Below are 19,716 nucleotides of genomic sequence, written 5' to 3' on the forward strand. Positions count from 1 at the left end.
GATATTAAGTCAACCGAGAAAAATCCTTTTCAAAAAGATGTTCGAAAGAGTTCTGTATATCAATACATATTGCCTTACGCTATATTTTACACTGCTCCTGTTTTTGCAGTACCTGAAAACCTTGCCAAACAGATTAAAAGAGCCATCTGGAGATTTGTTTGGACGGGGAAACTTGAAAAGTTACAAATGAAACTGCTAAACCTTCCTGTAGAATCAGGCGGAACTGGGGTGGCAGGTTTCAGGGTAATATGCAAGACCCTCCTCCTCTGAAACATTTGCGAACTTGTGATTAAAGAGGAGCCATCAACTGCAATTATTAAGGAGTATTTTCTCCCTATCCTGAATGAGGATGCAGAAGAGAAGGTGAAAAAATTGCGCAAAGAAATTCCGATACCTCTCCGATGGATTGTAAGTCCCCTGAAGATGTGACTGATGCACTGAGATGTGACTTGGGAAAGGAGAAACTAAAGAAGGTATCGAGGGATGTTTTTAGAAGTGAGAAAGAACCGAATTATAGAGCTAGAGAAAAGGAGCCGTTCATTGATTGTCAGTTATCTTTTAAAAATCTAAGTGATTTGCCGTTTAGTTATGAACAGAAAGAGTTTGTGTACTGCATGATTCACGGAATATTACCCTTTAGTGATAGACTTAGTCGCATATTGAAAACTCAAACGGCTATTTGTTCGATGTGTGGAGACGAAGTGCTTGACGGACTATTGCACGAATTGATTCAATGCCCCTCGGACGGTGGATTATCCCAAAGATTATGGGAAATATTAGAAAATGAAGGAATAAAAACAACGTCGGTAGAAGAAAAGAAGAAAGCTCTAAAGCTGTCCTTTTGTGTTAAAGGTAAGCAAAGGAATTATGCGCTGTGTTTGTTAGTGACATTGAAAGTTATGTGGATGACTTGAGGCGGAGTCGAGTATGGAGGGAGAGAGTAAATGTGGAATGGATGAGTAAAATCGAGTTTTAAATTTAAAAATTTTGATTTAAAAGTTATATTGTAAAAAATGTTTTAAATTGTATTTACAAAAAAAAATAAAAAAAACAAAAAAAAATTGAGGAAATGATGTTAGTATCAAGATAAATGATTTGATTTATTTTTTATTGGTTTTTGTTTGATTTTTGAGTAGCCAAATGGGTATTAAAAAGATTTTAGTAGTTTATTTGTGTGTTATTAAAGAAGGATTAGAATGGCGTGTCTAAAGATATTGTAAGGGCACAGCTTTCTACTCTTCCTAGGTTTGTTTTTGGATTGAGGGAAGGTTGGGAGGATGTTGTATAGTTGATTGAAAACACGGTTTTATGAAATATATTTGTGTATTATTAATGTATTTCCACGGTGAAAGTGGTGCCCTATGGCAGAAGGGCACCCTGCTAAACCGGAAATGGTGCTTTTTTGCGGTTTTGAATTTTTTTGTAGTATACCTTGTCTTCGTCAATTATGTTTGGCTACCCAAATCCAAAATTCAAAAATTAAAGTTGTTTTTAAATTAGTTTAGGTGACATTAAAGTTTAAAGTTTGAAATTAAGTGAAAAAGATTATTATGTCACCGAGAGGAGAGGACACTTCGTATCGAAAGAATTGTAGAAACTTCGAAAAGGGTTCATTCGATTGGAAATTGGAGTGGCTTGTGCCCTTTTTAATAGTCGAAGGGATTGGAAGGCAACTAACATCCCTTTCACGCCCACCATCTTTCCAAACACAGCCAATCAAAATTTAGACATAGCCATTTTGTTCAGCGTAGTCGATTTCCAGATAGAAATTATGTTTTTGAGGAGGACACTCCCCACAGCTCTCACTGCAAGGGTTGTAAGTTATGGTCTGGGGGCATATAAGATTTTTATAGAAAGCGTTGTTGTAGAAATTTCAAAAAATGCTCATTCGATTGGAAATTCAAAGGGCTAGTGCCCTTTTTAATAGTCGAAAGTGGCTAGAGGGCAACTGACCCCTCTTTCACGCCCACCTTTTCTCCAACACATCCAATCAAAGTTTTGAGATAGCCATTTTGTTCAACGTAGTTGAAATTTCTGGAAATTTGGTCTTTGAGGATGACAACCCCCCCCCCCCTACAGCCCTCCGGGCAAGGGTTGTTATGTCCTGGGGGCATATAATATTTTTTATAGAAAGCGTTGTCGTAGAAACTTCAAAAAGGGTTCATTTAATTGGAAATTGAAATGGCTAGTGCCCGTTTTAATGGTCGTGATAGTCGAAAGTGGTTGGAGGATAAATAACACCCCTCTCACCCCCACCATTTCCCAAAAATCCTCCAATTAAAATTTTGAGATTGCCATTTTGTTCGACATAGTTAAAAAGTCCAGAAATTATGTTTTTGAGGATGACATTCCCCCCACAGCCCTCAGGGCAATGGTTGTAAGTTATGCCCTGGGGGTATATAAGGTTGTTGTTTTTTTTGTAGAAAGCGTTGTTGGGGAAAATTCAAAAAGGAATCATTGGATTGGAAATTGAAACGGCTTGTGCTCTTTTTAATAGTCAAAAGTGATTAGAGGGCAAGTAACCCCCCTCTCACGCCCACCATTTCTCCAAACACATCCAAACAAAATTTTGAGATAGCCATTTTCTTCAACGTAGTTGAAAGTTCCTTAAATTATGTCTTTGAGGATGACAACCCCCTCACAGCCCTCAGGTAAGTTATGCCCTGTGGTATATAAGGTTTTTATAGAAAGTGTTGTCGTAGAAACTTCAAAAAGGACTTATTCAAGCCCTTTTAAGTAGTCGGAGTGATTGGAGGGCAAGTAAACCCCCTCTCACGCACACCATTTCCCCAAACACATCCAATCAAAATTTGGAGATAGCAATTTTATTCAGCGTAGTTGAAAATTCTGGAAATTGCGTCTTTGAGGTTGACAACCGCCCCCCCCCCCCCGCCCGCGGGGCAAGGGGTGTAAGTTATGCCCTGGGGCATATAAGGTTTTTATTGAAAGCGTTGTCCTAGAAACTTTTAAAGAGCTCATTCGATTGGAAATTGAAAGGTCTAGTGCCTTTTTTCATAGTTGAAAGTGATTGGAGAGCAACTAACGTCCCTCTCACGCCCACCATTTCCCCAAACACATACAATCCAAATTTTGAAATAGCCATTTTGTTTAACGTAATTGAAAGTTCTGGAAACTAAATCTTTGAGGATGACAATCCCCTCACACCCCTCAGGGCAAGTGTTGTAAGTTATGCCCTCGGGGCATATAAGGTTATTATAGAAACCGTTGACGTAGAAACTCAAAAAGGGCTGAGGATGACAACACCCCCCCCCCCACAGGCCTCCGGCCAAGGGTTGTAAGTTATGCCCTGGGGGCATATAAGATTTTTTATAGAAAGTGTTGTCGTAGAAACTTCAAAAAGGGTCCATTTGATTTTAAATTGAAAGGGCTAGTGCCTTTTTAATAGTCGAAAGTGATTGGAAGGCTTGACACTTTCAAACAGTTCGTGGTAACGAACTGTAAGTAAGGAGCGACTCGGCTCAATAGTAACCGAAACTCTAAAAACGGAATTTTGATACCGATATACACATCAAAAGAATCAAATTTTAATGCTGATTTGAAATATATAAGTTTCATCAAGTTTAATCTTACCCATAAAAAGTTAAGCGCCTGAGAAAATTTGGCTGATTTTCGAAAAAAGGAGGAAAGACCCCCTAAAAATTATAGAAACTTAATGAAAATCTTACCATCAGATTCAGCGTATCAGAGAACCCTACTGTAGAGGTTTCAAGCTCCTATCTTCAAAAATAAGGAATTTTGTATTTTTTGCCAGAAGAAAGATCACGGCTGCGTGTTTATTTGTTTTTTGTTTTTTTTCCCAGGGTTGATCGTATTGACTCAGTGGTCCTAGAATATTGTAGGAGAGCTCATTGGAACGGAAATTAAAAGCTTTAGTGCCCTTTTTAAGTGACCAAAAAAATGGAGGGCAACTAGGCCCCCTCCCACGCTCATTTTTTTCCCAAAGTCACCCGATCAAAATTTTTAGATGGCCATTTTGTTCAGCATAGTCGAAAATCTAATAAATATGTATTTGAGTATTATTTAATCCCCCACAGTCCCCGGGGGAAGGGCTACAAGTAATGAACCTTACCCATTGCTTACATATTGTATTGGTTATTGGGAAGTATACAGACATTTTCAGGAATATCTTTTTTGTGGTAGGGGGAGGGGCTGAAAGCGGTGCTTAATCGGTATAATCTTTATGTGGAGGCTGTTTCTTTGGGGGCGGAGATCGTTCTCTGAATGGGTCGCTGGATTTCCAAGCATTATTCAAAATATGATCAGAAATTAAATTTGAAAAAAACAAGTTTTTTCAACTGAAAGTAAGAAGCAACATTAGAACTTAAAATGAACAGAAATTATTACTAATATGAGGGGGTTCTCCCCCAAGTCAATACCTCGCTCTTTACGCTATAGTTTTTTTTAGTGCTTTCAAAAGAGCTATCTATTCTAATTAACGGCCTTTGTGATTAAGGGGTCATTTTTAAAGAATTGGAACAAAATTAGAACTTTAGCTTATAGAACAAGGTATTGACTAGGGGGCAAAACCCCTAATATACGTATTAAAATATATGAATATAGAAATTCATTACGTAAGTTAAATCGTAAGTTACACATATTTATTACTAATAAAAACGTTCATAAATAAAATTCAACAACTTTGGTGAAAGCCATTTAACCAAATAAAAGTAAAACAATAAAATTTTGTTTTAATTGCAAATTTTTTTAATTAACTTTAACGAAATTCTCACCATCAGATTCAGCTTATCAACGAACATTATTAAAGAAGCTTCAAACTCCTATCTGCAAAAATGTGGAATTTTGTATTTTTAATTAACTTTAACGAAAATTACACCATCACATTCAGCTTATCAGATAACCCTATTAAAAAAAGTTTCACGCTCCTATCTGCAAAAAGGTGGAAATTTGCATTTTTTGCTGGAAGAAAGATCACGATGCGTGTTTTTTTTTAAGGGGTGATCGTTTCGACTCAGTGGTAATAGAATATTTTGAGAGGGCTCATTCAAACGGAAATTAAAAGTTCTAGTGCCCTTTTTAAGTGACCAAAAAACTGGAGGGCAGCTAGACCCCCTTCATTTTTTTTTAACAAAGTCACTTGATTGAAGTTTTGAGATTGCCTTTTGGTTCAGCATACCCGAAAAATGTAAAAACTATGTCTCTAAGGATGACTTAACCCCCCACAGTTCCAAGTGGAAGGGCTGCAAGTTTCGAACTTTGCCCATTGTTTACATATAGTATAGGTTATTGCGAAGTGTACAGATATTTCCCGGGGGGATTTTTTTCTTGTAGGGGGGGGGAGTTGTTTTACGTGGGAGGATCTTTCCATAGAGGAATTTTTCATGGGGAAGGGAATTTTAAATCAAGGGGGTACCGGAATTCCAAGCATTATTAAAAAAACGATCAGAAATTAAATTAAAAAAAAAAAAATGTTTCTTCAACTAAAAGTAAGGAAGAACATGTAAAGCGTCACTAACAGACATTATTATATATATTAGGGGGTTCGCCCTGTCGTCAATACCTCGCTCTTTATACTAAAGTTTTTCTTGGTACTTGGTACTTGGTGATTCAGGGGTTTGTTAATCAAATTTTTTTTTTAACTTTTAACGTGAAGAGCGTGGTATTGACTAAGGGGAGAACCCCCTCATATGCGTAATAACATATACGTAATAAAAAAAAAACAATAAAAAAAACAAGCGATCCGGCTCAATAGTAATCCAAACTTTTAAAAACGGAATTTGATGTCAATAAATGTATCAAAAGAATGTGTTTATAATGCTGATTCTAAATATATAAATTTTATTAAGTTTAGTATTACTCATCAAAGGCTACGAGCCTTAGAAAATTTACCTGATTTTTTAAATTGGGGGGAAACATCCCCTACAAGTGAAAGAATTTTAATGAAAATCAAACCGTCAGATTCAGCGTATCAGAAAACCCTATTACATAGGTTTCAAGCTCATATCTGCAAAAATCTGAAATTTTGTATTTTTTGCCAGAAGAAAAATATACGAATATAGAAGTTAGTTACGTAAGTTAATTTGTAAATTACGTCATAACCAAATGTAGAGACAGCCATTTAGCAAAAGAAAAGAAAAATTCTTATGCAAATTTTGTTTACTTATTCAATGACGGCGAGCCAAAATAAAAGCTTCATTAACTGAAAAACGATCAGAAATTAAATAAAAAAAAACAAGTTTTTTAAACTGAAAGTAAGGAGCGACATTAAAACTTAAAACGAACAGAAATTATTCCGTATAGATAGATAGATAGATAGATAGATCGTGTATTTCAAAAAGCCCAAGAGCCATATACACTAAAAAAATATGAAAAATAGAAAAATTACAACAGAGCAAATAACACAAACACTTTAACATTAATACATAGCGAAAAATGCCTCCTGTTAAAATACCAAAAAAAAAAAACTTTAATTCCATAAAATTAATAATACTTAATTTTAAAAACATTTCCTTCTTTTTAATCCCTTCTCTATGTACGCACCAATACGAAATATTGTGGTTGGATTACTACTTTGTAAGATATTTGGAAGCAGCAAAACAATCCCATGTAAGTAATTTTCCCTTAAATCAGAGAGCACCGGGCACTTTCTGAGAAAATGGTCCAAATCTTCGTCCTCATCCCTACAAAGAGGACACACATACCGACCATCAGGATGTACTATCCCCCTGTCGAACACCATTTGTCTACTCTGGATTGGAATGCAATTCGCCCTAAGCTGAATCCATCGACATAAAATCACAGCCGGTAAATTGAATTTAAAATAAATTTCCTCTCCAAAACTAGGTTTAACCTGATTATAATGATTCAATGTAGCAGAATTTAAAACCAGCTCTTGCCAATACTGAATTTCTTGACCCTCTAAGATAAATCGTACCTGACTTACTAAATTTGTTGGTAGATCAGGGGAACCAAGACCGTCATTCCATAAGTAAGCCATTCCCACTCTTTCTAGTAATGACCTAGTTTGGGATGGCCACGACCTTTTCGAATCATAGCTCAACATCTGATAATAAGCAGCACTTACTAGTCTGTCTTCATTGCACCTAATGATCTTCAACCAAAATCTAAGCATCAAAATAGACCTACGTAGTTTTAACGAAAACAGGCCCATATCACCTTTCAGAACCTGTTAATGAGTTGTCTGATGTAATCCAAATAGTCTTATATAATACTGGAGCTGGGGGGACTCCAACTTCTGTGCCGCTTCTCCGCCCCAAATCTCCGCTCCATACTCTAATACTGGTAAAATTTTTGTAATAAATATTCTTTTGTGCATTTTTAGGTTTTTAATTCCCATTATCGTCGGATTTCTAAAAATTGCAGACATGGTCACTTTGCCTCTATTAATTAGTTTATCAACATGAATCTTTAAACTTCCTTTTTCCGATAAAACAAATCGTAAATATTTTATTCTTTTACTTACTTTAAGTTCCTCATTATTAAATTTAAATTTATAATTATCTTTGCCACTTGTTTTCCTTTTTTAAAAAATAACAACTTCACTCTTTTCAAAATTCAGCCTTAGTTTTTTCATCTGCAAATAATCATCTATAAGACTCAAAAGCGTCTGCAGATCTTGCGGTGTGCTAGCCACCAAGGCAATATCATCTGCAAATAATAGTAGTGATAGTTTATGGGTCCCTAGACTATATTTCGGAGCCCATCTATTCTCTAGATAATCAACAGCATCATTTATAAAAATATTAAACAATTTAGGAGAAAGAGTGCTGCCTGGTTTTACTCCCAGCTTGATATTAAAAAACTTAGAAAATCTGTTACCAACTAGCAAGATTCCACTCACACAAATATAGATACTCACTATCAACCTCACAAACAAATGAGGGAGGCCAATTCTAACCAGGGCATCCTTTAGTAGCTCTCTATCGACACTGTCAAACGCCTTGTGGAGGTCCAGAAATCCCACATAAAGACAAGTTTTTCCCTTTCCGTATTTATCAATTAATGCCTTTAAAATAAATATTGTATCTACCGTCCCGTACCCTGTTCTGAAACCTCCTTGTTGTTCATGTATTATATTATTTTTATATATCCATTTAGAAAGCCTTGTATCTAGTATTTTCTCCATTATCTTACTTAAAGCAGGGACTAGCGCTATTAAACGATAATTTATGTGCAACTTAGGGTTACCTCTCTTAAAAAGCGGCATAAGCAATGATCTCTTCCACTCATTTGGCCATTGTCCTGAAGTTAACACCTTATTACAAAGGAAAACAATTATCGACATAAAAATTGAAAGAAAATTCTTAAATAACGTTATTGGTACACCATCAACACCCGCAGCCGAACCTCCTTTTAAATTCTTGAATACAAACTTGACCTCATCATTACTCACTTCCCCTACTAAATCATAATCATGTTCCTTCATGGGATAAACAACCATCTCTGTGGTATGTGTTACCTCTTGTAATTCTGCGCAATCACCTTCCATGCTTTCTAGGTAATCAGGCCATGAGTTGGCGTCTGGAGCCACCTGTGTCTTTCCTTTTTCATTTCCAATATCATTCCTTATATAACCCAAAAATTTCTTAAAATCTCGTATATGAAAGGGGCTGTCCCCTCCTCAACGCCTCGCTATTTACGCAAAAGTTTTTTTTTGTTTAAAAAAAATAGAGTTTTGAGAAAGTAAAACTTTAGCGTAAAGAGCGAAGTGTTGAGGAGAGGACAGCCCCTTTCATATACGGAATAATTTCTGTTCGTTTTAAGTTTTAATTTCGCTCCTTACTTTCAGTTTAAAAAACTTGTTTTTTTATATTTAATTATAGTAAAGATCGATGTGGGTACAATGTATTATTTTTTTTTTCTTTGTTTAGACCAGGGCACTTTGTATCGAAGGAGTTGTCGTAGGAACTTCGAAAAGGGCCCATTTGATTGAAAATAGAAAGGGCTAATGCCCTTTTTAATATTCGAAAGTGATTGGAGGGCACCTAATCCCCCTCCCACCCCCACCCTTCTATTTGCCCATTATGTTTAAAAACTAGATGTTACCTTAAGATTAAGTCAGAATGCACTGTGTTAATGCTAATTGCCAATAAGGCATCTCAGCAGTATCCCAGGAACGACTGAGGGTAGTATGCTCAAACTTTCGGGGCTATTTCTGCTCTTAAAATTTAACCAAATCAAAATAGCGTAAGTGTATCCAAGCTATCAAAGAAAGTAAACAGATTTTTTTGCGAATTGTATCAAGTTTTCTATTTCAGCTCAACTAGAGGAGGTATGAATCTAAATTAAACACTACTATTTATGGCCATATTTTTAAAAGGGTGTATGTTGTTAAAAATCGCTGAAAATTTTTCTCCAGCATACAAATAGCAGGCCTAACTATAAAGTCTTGAAAAAAACGAAAAGATTTAAAGTATTATTTTCTATTTCCCTGAAAAGACTATGTCAATGTAAAACGAGCAGAAATTAATTAAAAAAAACTTTTTCCACAAAATAAGTTTTTGAAAGAAAAGTAAAGAACTCCATTAAACCAAAAATCAGCTAAAATAAAATCAAATAAACTATCAAGTGTGAAACTACCACAAATCAGCATCGATAATTAAATAAAATCCAAAAACGAACATAAATTACAATAAATTACTGAGTCAAACTCCAAACGAGCAGAAACTAACATGAGCAGGGCTCAAAACCCCTATGCCTTCCCAAGGCCAGAACATAATTTGCACTTTACTGAAAAAAAGTAGCCTACAAATGAATGTGCATTGTCAGTTTAATATACATCTACTGATATTTAGTAATCAAAATGTTAATATTATTTGATTTATTAAAGTTATGAAAGTAAAAACATTTATAGTTTTTCAGTAAAGTGCAAATTATGTTCTAGCCTTGGGAAGGCATAGGTGTTTTGAGCCCTACTCCTCTTAATTTTTGTTCGTTTTGAGTTTGACTCGCTTATTTATTGTAATTTCTGTTTGTTTCGGGTTTCATTTATTTATCGATGCTGATTTGTGGTAGTTTCACGTTTGATAGATTATTTTATTTTCTTTTTGCTCATTTTTGGTTTAATGGAGTTCTTTACTTTTCTTTCAAAAACTTATTTTGTGGAAAAAGTTTTTTTTAATTTATTCATTACAGTAACAAGTCATCTGTGGGCAACACAGCTGGACACGATCCTCCTCCATCCTAATGTGTTCAAAGATTCACTCTTTACTCCTTCGTATAAAGTTCCAATTTCTTTGCAATGTTTATGATCTCTTTACGCCCTATTTGAGGACATCCTACTTTTTTGCCCCAGATGGACGGCCAAAAAGAGCGATTTTTGACAACCTATCATCCTTCATTCATTAAGTTTGACTTAACCGTATTAAACTATCTTACATCATAGCCCTATAAAGTTTGATTAAACATGACTTTTTCTATAGTTTATGGTACTTTTTATTATTTGTTGATTTGTACTTCTTAGCTTTTTTGACGTTTTAAGATTGAAATGTAATTTTACTTTTGAACTTGGTCAACTATTTTTAAATTTTCGTTTTTTTTTGTTTTATATCACACAGTTTCTCGTAATATTTTTTTTTTCTTCTTCTGTCCAGACAAGTTTCAATCCTGACCAGTTTCTACAAAAGTATCAGCCAGTTGTGTCTCTAGATACTCTCAAGGAGGACTTGGACACTTTCCATAAAGATTTAAGAGCCTCGTTAATTGGTGTTATAAATGAGGACTATCAAGATTTTATTGGCCTTGCCTCAAATTTGATAGGCTTAGAATCCCTCACACGAAATTTAAAAGGTCCATTTACAACACATCTAGAACAACTCAAGGTAGGTGAAAAAGAAGTTTTTATTTTGCTCTTTTACAGTTTTTATGTCTTAAGAATTAGTATATTGCATACTTATTACTAAAATTATAAATATTATGCATACATATTATTAGATGCTCATGCATGTACATCATATGTAGTTTTACTTTTACTTTACCATATGCATGTAAACTCAAATTAAAACTATCTATCAATTTTTATGCTGTCTGGGGACTTTGCCCAGTTTGGATTTAAGGAAAGTTATACTGCTGAACACGTGCATTATATACTTGCCAACGTTCTGATAATTATAGAGAATAGCAGGGCCATATCCAGGAGTTTTGTTCGGGGGGGGGGCGGGTTACCCGATTTTTTCCCGTGGACTTTGTCTAACATCCTCGAGATGGTATTTTTAAGACTATTTTTCGACTCGGTCAAAAATTTCGGGGAGGGTGGGTTCAAACCGGGTACCCCCCCCCCTGGATACGGCCTTGGTGAATAGTGGTGAGTTTCTCGTCCTTGCGGCTCATAATGTCTCTTCTGCTTTTTATTCTGGTGTGCATTCCCATTTGCTGTATAGTGTGCAGCAGCGAAGCCTCAGTCGTTCAGGTGTGCGGGTATTTAAAAATCTGTATGCAAGATTATGTGTTGTTGTGAATGTAGCTACTCATCATGGTTACGTAATGTGTAAAGCCGTAATTCGAGTTCGGAAAGGAATCCACCAGGGTGGTGTAACTTCGCCACCATTGTATAATAATGGTGTGGTTACACCCCAGAAAAAAGGCTAAAATTAGTTTTGTTTTTAAAGGTTTGGACCTTTCCATTCTCAATTACGCTGACGACATCCTGAATTTAAGTAGAACTGTATCGTCTGTTGAGGAGAATTTCTCTTGTGCAATATGCCAAAATTGGTCTCAATTTCAATGTTTTGAAGAGCGAGGTCCTTGCTTTCGGCAAATCTGTTGGTGATGATGGATGTGTACAGTTAGAAAATCAGAGTGTCACATAAAAATAATCTATATGTTTTTATTTTGGTCTTTTACAGTTTTTATGTCTTTACAATTAGTATATTACATGCTTACTACTATAATTATAAATATTATTCATACTTATTATTAGATGCTTCTTCGCCGTAAGCATGTAAAATCACATAAAAACAATCTATCAACTTTTATGCTATCTGGGGACTTTGCCCTTTCTTCTCAACGGCTGTGTGTTTGTAATTTGTTAACTTACAGTGACCATGGAATTTTAAAACGTATTTAGGTCAGAATTTTAGCCCCTAATTTTGTATTTTTTTGTTTATTGTCCAATGGTGACCATATTTCAAACAATAGGCTGTATGAAAAATATGGCTCAATCCCCCTTTCTAGGACTATAATGAGAGAAAGGTTATGATGGCTGGGGCACGTTCTGCCAATGAAGGATGACAGATTGTCAAAGATTTCCCAACCGTCTAGGGTTAAAAGGAAAGCATATAGTCCTCGGTTGGGGTGGGAGGACGTCGCAAGGAAAGATTTAAGGGAAACAGGGACTTCTTGGGAGGGTGTAAAGAGGAAAGCATTGAACAGATAGGGATGGAGAAGTAGCGTGTGTAGATGTGTCGGCCTCAGGTGGCAAGGTGCTGCGGTGAGTTGTTTGTAGTAGTAGTAGATGGTTGTCTAATCTGTTGGTCTTCGAGAAAAATTAAACTTTAACCTCAAACTGTAAGAATTTATTTCAGTTTAGCGTTAAGGTTTTGAACTTTGAAAATATATACACTCAAGAATATATCAAAGGGGGAAGATTCTTTTTTCTTTTGTATTCCAGGTTCTGTTGTAGTCCTGAGCATTTGCAGGTGTTTGAAATATATTTTGCTACTGTGCTTTGTCCTTCATTCTGTAAGTCTTGCTGTTAGCTCTATAATTTTCCCTTTGTCCTTTGTTTTCTCTTATTAATCTCACAATCCTTTATATTAAAAGGGGGGTTTTGGGGAGTCACCACCTCCTGACGCAATTGGCTAAATTCTGTTCGTTGGGGTTTTAACGTCAGTATTTGCTTTTGTTTAAAAACAAGTCTTGTTTTTAATTTAAATTCTTTTTTTTTTTTTAATAAAATGTTTCGGGTTATTTTATATTGGCAGTGACAAACAGCATATGCGATTGGTTGACAGTTTGTGTATGAGGGTGCACGGTCCTGCCTGGCATTCTTCTTTGGGAATAACCATATGTTATTTTCATTGTTATAGTTGATAATATTTCTATGAATGCCTTCTATGATGATAATATTTTCAGCCTCGTTCTCAGTGCCAAAAACACGTGTATGTAATATAAACTCTGCCTGTTTAATTGCATATTCTTTAAAATAATACTATACAAATTATTTTGACTAATTAACTTAGAATTATCGCGACTAGATGCATAGATAGATAGATAAACTTTGATTTTCACCAAAATTTTCATGGCCGTGCCAAATTTCTTTGGTATAGTCACGTTAAAAAGCAATTACATAAAAAGACTACTCAATCCTTCTGATTTTTGTTATACATTTTTGCAAAACTAGGTATAAAACTTTTCGCTAACCGCTGATGGGCACAGCATACCGGCTGAAGTTTTTCAACAGGCACTTTAACCCTGCGCGGGAGTCGTTTTGTTGTAGATTGAGGGGGGGTAAGGGTTTTGTGGATTGAGTGGATCAGAAATTTTCTTCCGAACTCCATGCAGAGTTTCTCTCTTCTTTTTTTCAGAGTTTGTATTTTAAAATTTGTCAGCAGCTCTTTATACGACATTTCTGCCTGCTTCGATAGTATCATTAGAGCTCTTTTCTGAACTCTTTCGAGATGCCATACAGGAGCTGCATATTCCAGAATTGGGCGAATAAAAGATGTAAATATTCGGAGGAGGTGATCTGTAGGGGTGCCCTGTCTCGACATAAGCTTGATCATCTGCAGCCCAGCATTACCCCTTTTTACTAGACTAGATATGCTTGCTTCCCATTTTAAATCACTGGTAATAATAACTCCATGGTAGAAAATTTGGTTCAGAAGAATTTAAGAATGAAATAGTTAAAATAGAAGATTTACTGTCATTTATTGTTATATTAGAAATAAAAGTCTTAGTCTTCACGTTATCAATTAAAATTTGAGCTTTGCTACATTCACTTGCCTCACAAATTTCTCCAAAGGTTAGGTTGTCAACATATTTCTAGCGGTCTTCCCAATCATTAGCAATATCATCGATCATAACTAGAAAAAGAATAGGACCCAGAATGGTACCTTGAGGTACACCACTAAAAACTGGCTCAGGTTCAGAGAAAGACTTCTTATATTTAAAAACTTGGAAACTATTTATTAAAAACTCTGAATGATTTTCACAACAGCAGGATTCACTCTAAAATCAATTAAAAGCTTAGAAATTAAAATATTATGATCAATCAAATCGAAACCCTTTTTAAAATCAATTGTTATTAAGTTTACAATTAAATTATGCTTTACAGTGTGCGTTAATTTTGCGTAAATATATGTGTTACAATTTGCGTAAATATTTGTTACAAGTTTACAATTAATGATTAAAATATTAAGCGACTAATTAAAATATGTTTCCATTGATATATCATGATATGATATTATAAAATATTATGATATTGTGTTAGTCAACCGTTCATTCTGATCCGACTTCAAAGTGAATAGCCAAATCGAATAGCCAAATGAATAGCCAAATCGCATAGTGTAACTAATAAGTATGATCATGTAAACGTCAGAAGGAAGTCCCTACGCTAGAAGGAAGTCCTTTTTTAGCACATAGGGATAAAACATCCCTACGTGCTAAAAAAAGCAAGTAGTAAATTATCCCTTAACGCATTTTAATTTAAAATTTGATAATACTTGATAAAGATACATTTATTTGTATTTTAGTGATTGTGTTTTTACTAATATTTTCTTGTGTTAAAGCATCCGAAAATTAATGTCTGTTTAATCATAATTGGCAATAAAGCTGATTTATGATTTATGAGTAGCAGTGATCTTTACCCTCGCTGGTGTCTATGGGCATTCCTAAAGTAATGTGTTTTTGTTTTTTAAGTGAAACATAGGTTACTTCTTTGTCTAGAGGTAATAGTTTTTAGTATGAGATTTGTGTATTAAGGCTTAAAATTGTTTAGTCTAATTTTGCAGCACATTAAGAGCATTAAAATAGTAGGAGTTTTGTTTTCAAGTGTGTTTCTCATCTTGTTAGCTGTTTTATTTTGTATTTTTTTAGAGATATTTTACGTTTATGCTTTTGCTATGAACTAATTTCACCTTTTTTTCTGTTTACTATTTCCTATTTCGCTATTTTTCTGAAAACTCTTTGATGGTTACACTTTTTAGGCGTTACAAGCGAGCCTTAGAGAGGCTTTGAGAGGGATAGAAAAATGCAAAGAAGACAAGGACAATTTAAAAAGGAAAGCAGGTGTTACAAAATGTAGAACAGAAATAGAAATGATTTGTCATGGAAACATCAAGGAACGACCTACGGAAAGACTTGTTGCTGAACTTGCTTACCTTAGAGTGCTAATGGAACAATGGAAGAAATACATTTCCGATGAAGAAAAGACAGTAAGAATACTTTCAGTTTATTACTAGAGAGTCAAACAAGAGAGGTAAAATTCATCTTAACTCACCAATGTTGTCAATCTGTTCATGGGGATGAACAGATTGATTACCGCGTAAGCAGCGAATGAACAGGTTGATTACCGCGTGTGTAGCGAATGATCTTTTGCAGTGCTGATTTTGGACACATGTATTACTAAAGCAATCTATGAAAAGTTCTTAGCGCAAGAATCTGCGTAATTTTAGAAAAGGGAGAAAAAACTCTACAACGGGTGTGATCTTGATAAAAATAGTAGAATAACATTCGATATGTTTGAGAACTCTATATTGGAGGTTTCAAGCCGCTAAATTCAACGATAATTTTTTTTGTATTTGATTTTTTGATTTTTTTGGATTTTGGATTTTGTTTTTTTGGATTTTGGATTTGATTTTTTTTTTTCGCTGGGGGCTATCGTATCAAACCAGCAAATGTGGATTATAAAGAGAGTGGTCTGAATGATGATTTTAAGCTCCTTTGTTTTTTAAGCAACACAAGAATTTCCAAAACAGAAAAGTGTAATTTCTGCCATTGCGCCACAAAACCACAGTTTTTGACCTAACTAGGGCAAAATATAAATGAGTGAAAATTTTGAGATAGCTAAAAGGCTTAGAATTATTGCAAATATTTTTAAATTCCTGATTTAGGGGCTGTGCTGTCGGTGGTTGCATTCATCCCTAAACATTCTATATAAAATGAATAGCTAAAATAAACATTTTATGCTGCAGGCTTTTATCAACGACTATACAGTATTTCTTAACTACACGCATCTCATTGGAGAAGAGGTTAATGGATTTTTTTTTATCGTGGGAGGGTGTGCCTCCCACGATAACTTCAGATTTTAAACTTCCTTGGGATGACCATCAGACCATTACGGAGGGCAGTTCTACTGCTACTACTACTAATATTATTACTACCAAATCACTGCAACACGAAGCCGTCTGAGGCCAAAACATCTACGCATGCTCCTCCTCCATCCCAATCTGTTCAAAATCTCCCTCTTTCAATCCTCTTAAGAAGTTCCCGTTTCGCTTAAATCATTCCTTACGACTTGCTCCCACTCCATTCGGGGACGATGTGCTTTTCGTTTGGTCTTAGCTTTTCTTTAGGCTAGTGTTCTAGTCATCTCAACCTTTCTCTCATTACAGCTCTGGAAATTGGGATGGATTCACATTTTTTTACAGCTTACTTTTTGAGCTACGGTCAGTCAGTCGGGTACCCAAAACAATCCTTAAGCAATTTCTCTGGAAAAAATCTAGTAAATCTCCTCCGTCTTTCGTAGCACCCACGCTTTAGAACCATACTGTACCACTGTCATAACTGTAGCTTCCAATATTCTAATCTTGCTTAGCAGACTTATCGTCCTATTCTTCCATTTTTTTTCTTCTATGAAAAAAAACCCACCCTGGATCTTGGCTATTCTACTTTTATCATCTTCACTGCACCCACCTTTGTCTTTAATAATAATACCACATAGGTAAGTGAAGCTGTCCACTTGGTCGGTCTTCTCTTTACATAACATCACCTCTTCACCTTCACTTATTCCTAGTTTCAGCGATTAAGTCTTCTTAACATTAATTAAAAAAACTTTTTCCACTAAATAAGTTTTTCAAAGAAAAGTAAAGAACTCCATTAAACAAAAAATGAGCAAAAATAAAATCAAATAATCTACCAATCGTGAAACTACGACAAATCAGCATCGATAAATACATGAAACCCAAAACGAACAGAAATTACAATAAATAACCGAGTCAAACTCAAAACGAGCAGAAATTAACATAAGTTGGGCTCAAAACCCCTCTGCCTTCCCAAGGCCAGAACAAAATTTGCACTTTACTGAAAATAAAATGTTTTTACTTTTATAACTTTAATAAATCAAATAATATTAACATTTTGATTACTAAATATCAGTATATGTATATTAAACTGACAATGCAGATTCATTTGTATTTTTTTCAGTAAAGTGCAAATTATGTTCTGGCCTTGGGAAGGCATAGGGGCTAGTTGCCCTCCAATCACTCTTGACTATTAAAAAGGCCACTCTAATTTCCAATCGAATGAACCCTTTTCAAAGTTTCTACGACAACTCCTTCGATACAACATGCGTGGGTCTGGAGAAGAAGAAATAACACATTATGTGTATATCGTTCTTTACTTCGGTATAAATTACAACTCTTACCCTAAGGGCTGTGAGGGTGGTTGTCATCCTCTAAGACCTAATTTCCAGAACTTTCAACTACGTTAAACACAATGGCTATCTCAAAATTTTGATTGGATGTGTCTGGGAAAATGGTGGGCGTGAGAGGGGCGTTAGTCTTTCTCCAATCACTTTCAACTATTAAAAAAGGCACTAGCCCTTTCAATTTCCAATCAAATGAGCCCTTTTGAAGTTTCTACGACAACGCTTTCAATAAAAACCTCATATGCCCCCAGGGGATAACTTACAAACCTCACCCTGACGGCTGGGGGAGGGAGGGTTGTCATCCTTACAGACCTAGTTCCCAGAACTTTCTACTACGTTGAACAAAATGGCTATCTGAAACTTTTGATTGGATGCGTGCGGGGGAATGGTGGGCATGAGAGAGGGGTTAGTTACCCTCCAATCCCTGTCTACTATTAAAAAGGGCACTAGCCCCTCAAGTTTTAATCTAATAAGCCGTTTCTGAAGTTTTTGTGCCAACTCTTTCTTTGAATATCTTATATGCCGCCAGGGACCAACTTGCAACCTTTGCCCTTGGGACTCGGGGTAGTTTGTCATCCTCAAATACACAATTTCCATAACTTTCAACTACATTGAACGAAATGGCTATATCTAAACTTTGATTGAATGTGGTTGGGGAAATGGTGGGCATGAGAGGGGGGTTAATTACTCTCCACTCACTTGCGACTATTAAAAAGGGCAATTTCAATTTACAATCAAATGAGCCCCTTCAAATCAAACAACAACTTTCTATATAAACCTTAAATGCCCCCTGGGCATAACTTACAACCCTTGCACTGAGGGCTCTGATGGGTTTATCATCCTAAAAGACCTAATTTCCAGAACTTTCGACTTTTTCAAGTTTCTACGACAAAGGTTTCAATAAAAACCTTATATGGCCCCAGGGCATAACTTATAACCCTTGCCCTGAAGACTGTTGATGGAGTGTCCAGCTCAAAGGTATAATTTCTTGAACTTTAAACTGCGTGAAACAAAATGGCTATCTAAAAATTTTGATTGGATTTTTTTGGGGAAATGGTGGGCTTGGAAGGGGTGTTAGTTGCCTTCCAATCACTTTCGACTATTAAAAAGGACACTAGCCATTTCAATTTCCAATCAAATGAGCCCTTTTTGAAGTTTCTACGACGATACGTTCTATAAAACCTTATGTGCCCCCAAGGCATAACTTACAACCCTTGCCCTGAGGGCTGTGGGGGAGGGTCCTCCTCAAAAACGTAATTTCTTTCTGGAAATCCTCAACACTGAACAAAATGACTATCTAAAAATCTTGATAGGATGTGTTCGGGGAAAAGGTGGGCGAGACAGGGGGGCTAGTTGCCCTCAAATCACTTTCGACCATTAAAAAGGGCACTAAACCTTTGAATTTTGAATCGAATGAGCCCTTTTTCAAGTTCCTACGACAGAGATTTCAATAAAAACTGTTATGCCCCCAGGACATAACTTATAACCCTTGCTGTGAAGACTGTGGGGGGAATGTCCTGCTCAAAGATATAATTTCCTGAACTTTAACTGCGTGGAACAAAATGGCTATCTCAAAATTTTGATTGGATGGGTTTGGGGGAATGGTGGGCGTGAGAGGGGGGCTAGTTACCGTCCAATCACTTTCAATTATTAAAAAGGGCACTAGCCCTCTCCAATTTTCAATTGAATGAGCCCCTTTGCAAGTTTTTACGACAAATCTATCATTAAAAACCTTATACGCCCCCAGGGCATAACTTACAACCTTTGCCCTTGGGACTCTGTGGGGTTTGACATCCTCAAATACATAATTACCAGAACTTTCAGGTACGTTGAGCAGAATGGATATCTCAAAACTGTGTTTGTATATGTGTGGGGATATGATTGGTGCAAGAATTGGGTAATTACTTTCCACTCAATTTTGATTATTAAAAAGGGCAACATTAAATTCAAATCAGATGAGCCCCTACAAATCAAACAACAACTTTCTATATAAACCTGTAATGCCCCCTGGGCATAACTTACAACCCTTGCACTGAGGGCTCTGATGGGATTATCATCCTAAAAGACCTAATTTCCAGAACTTTCGACTACGTTGAACAAAATGGGTATCTCAAAATTTTGATTGGATGTGT

The 19,716-nt window shown here is 35.8% G+C and overlaps 1 protein-coding gene across 4 annotated transcripts in view; it reads left to right on the forward strand.

The window, feature by feature from the left end:
* Positions 1-19,716, forward strand: part of Cog2 (conserved oligomeric Golgi complex subunit 2) — a 91,497-nt gene that overhangs the window by 30,377 nt on the left and 41,404 nt on the right. For all 4 annotated transcript variants that reach the window (XM_089092129.1, XM_089092132.1, XM_089092130.1 and 1 more), the window contains exons 3-4: positions 10,593-10,820; positions 15,144-15,371. In XM_089092129.1, the coding sequence (XP_088948255.1) occupies positions 10,593-10,820; positions 15,144-15,371 (456 nt within the window). The remainder of the gene's footprint in view (positions 1-10,592; positions 10,821-15,143; positions 15,372-19,716) is intronic.

Source organism: Artemia sp. Qi Xiang Cuo, chromosome 7 (genome assembly GCF_049724085.1).
Source record: "Artemia sp. Qi Xiang Cuo chromosome 7, ASM4972408v1, whole genome shotgun sequence".
NCBI lineage: Eukaryota > Metazoa > Arthropoda > Branchiopoda > Anostraca > Artemiidae > Artemia > Artemia sp. Qi Xiang Cuo.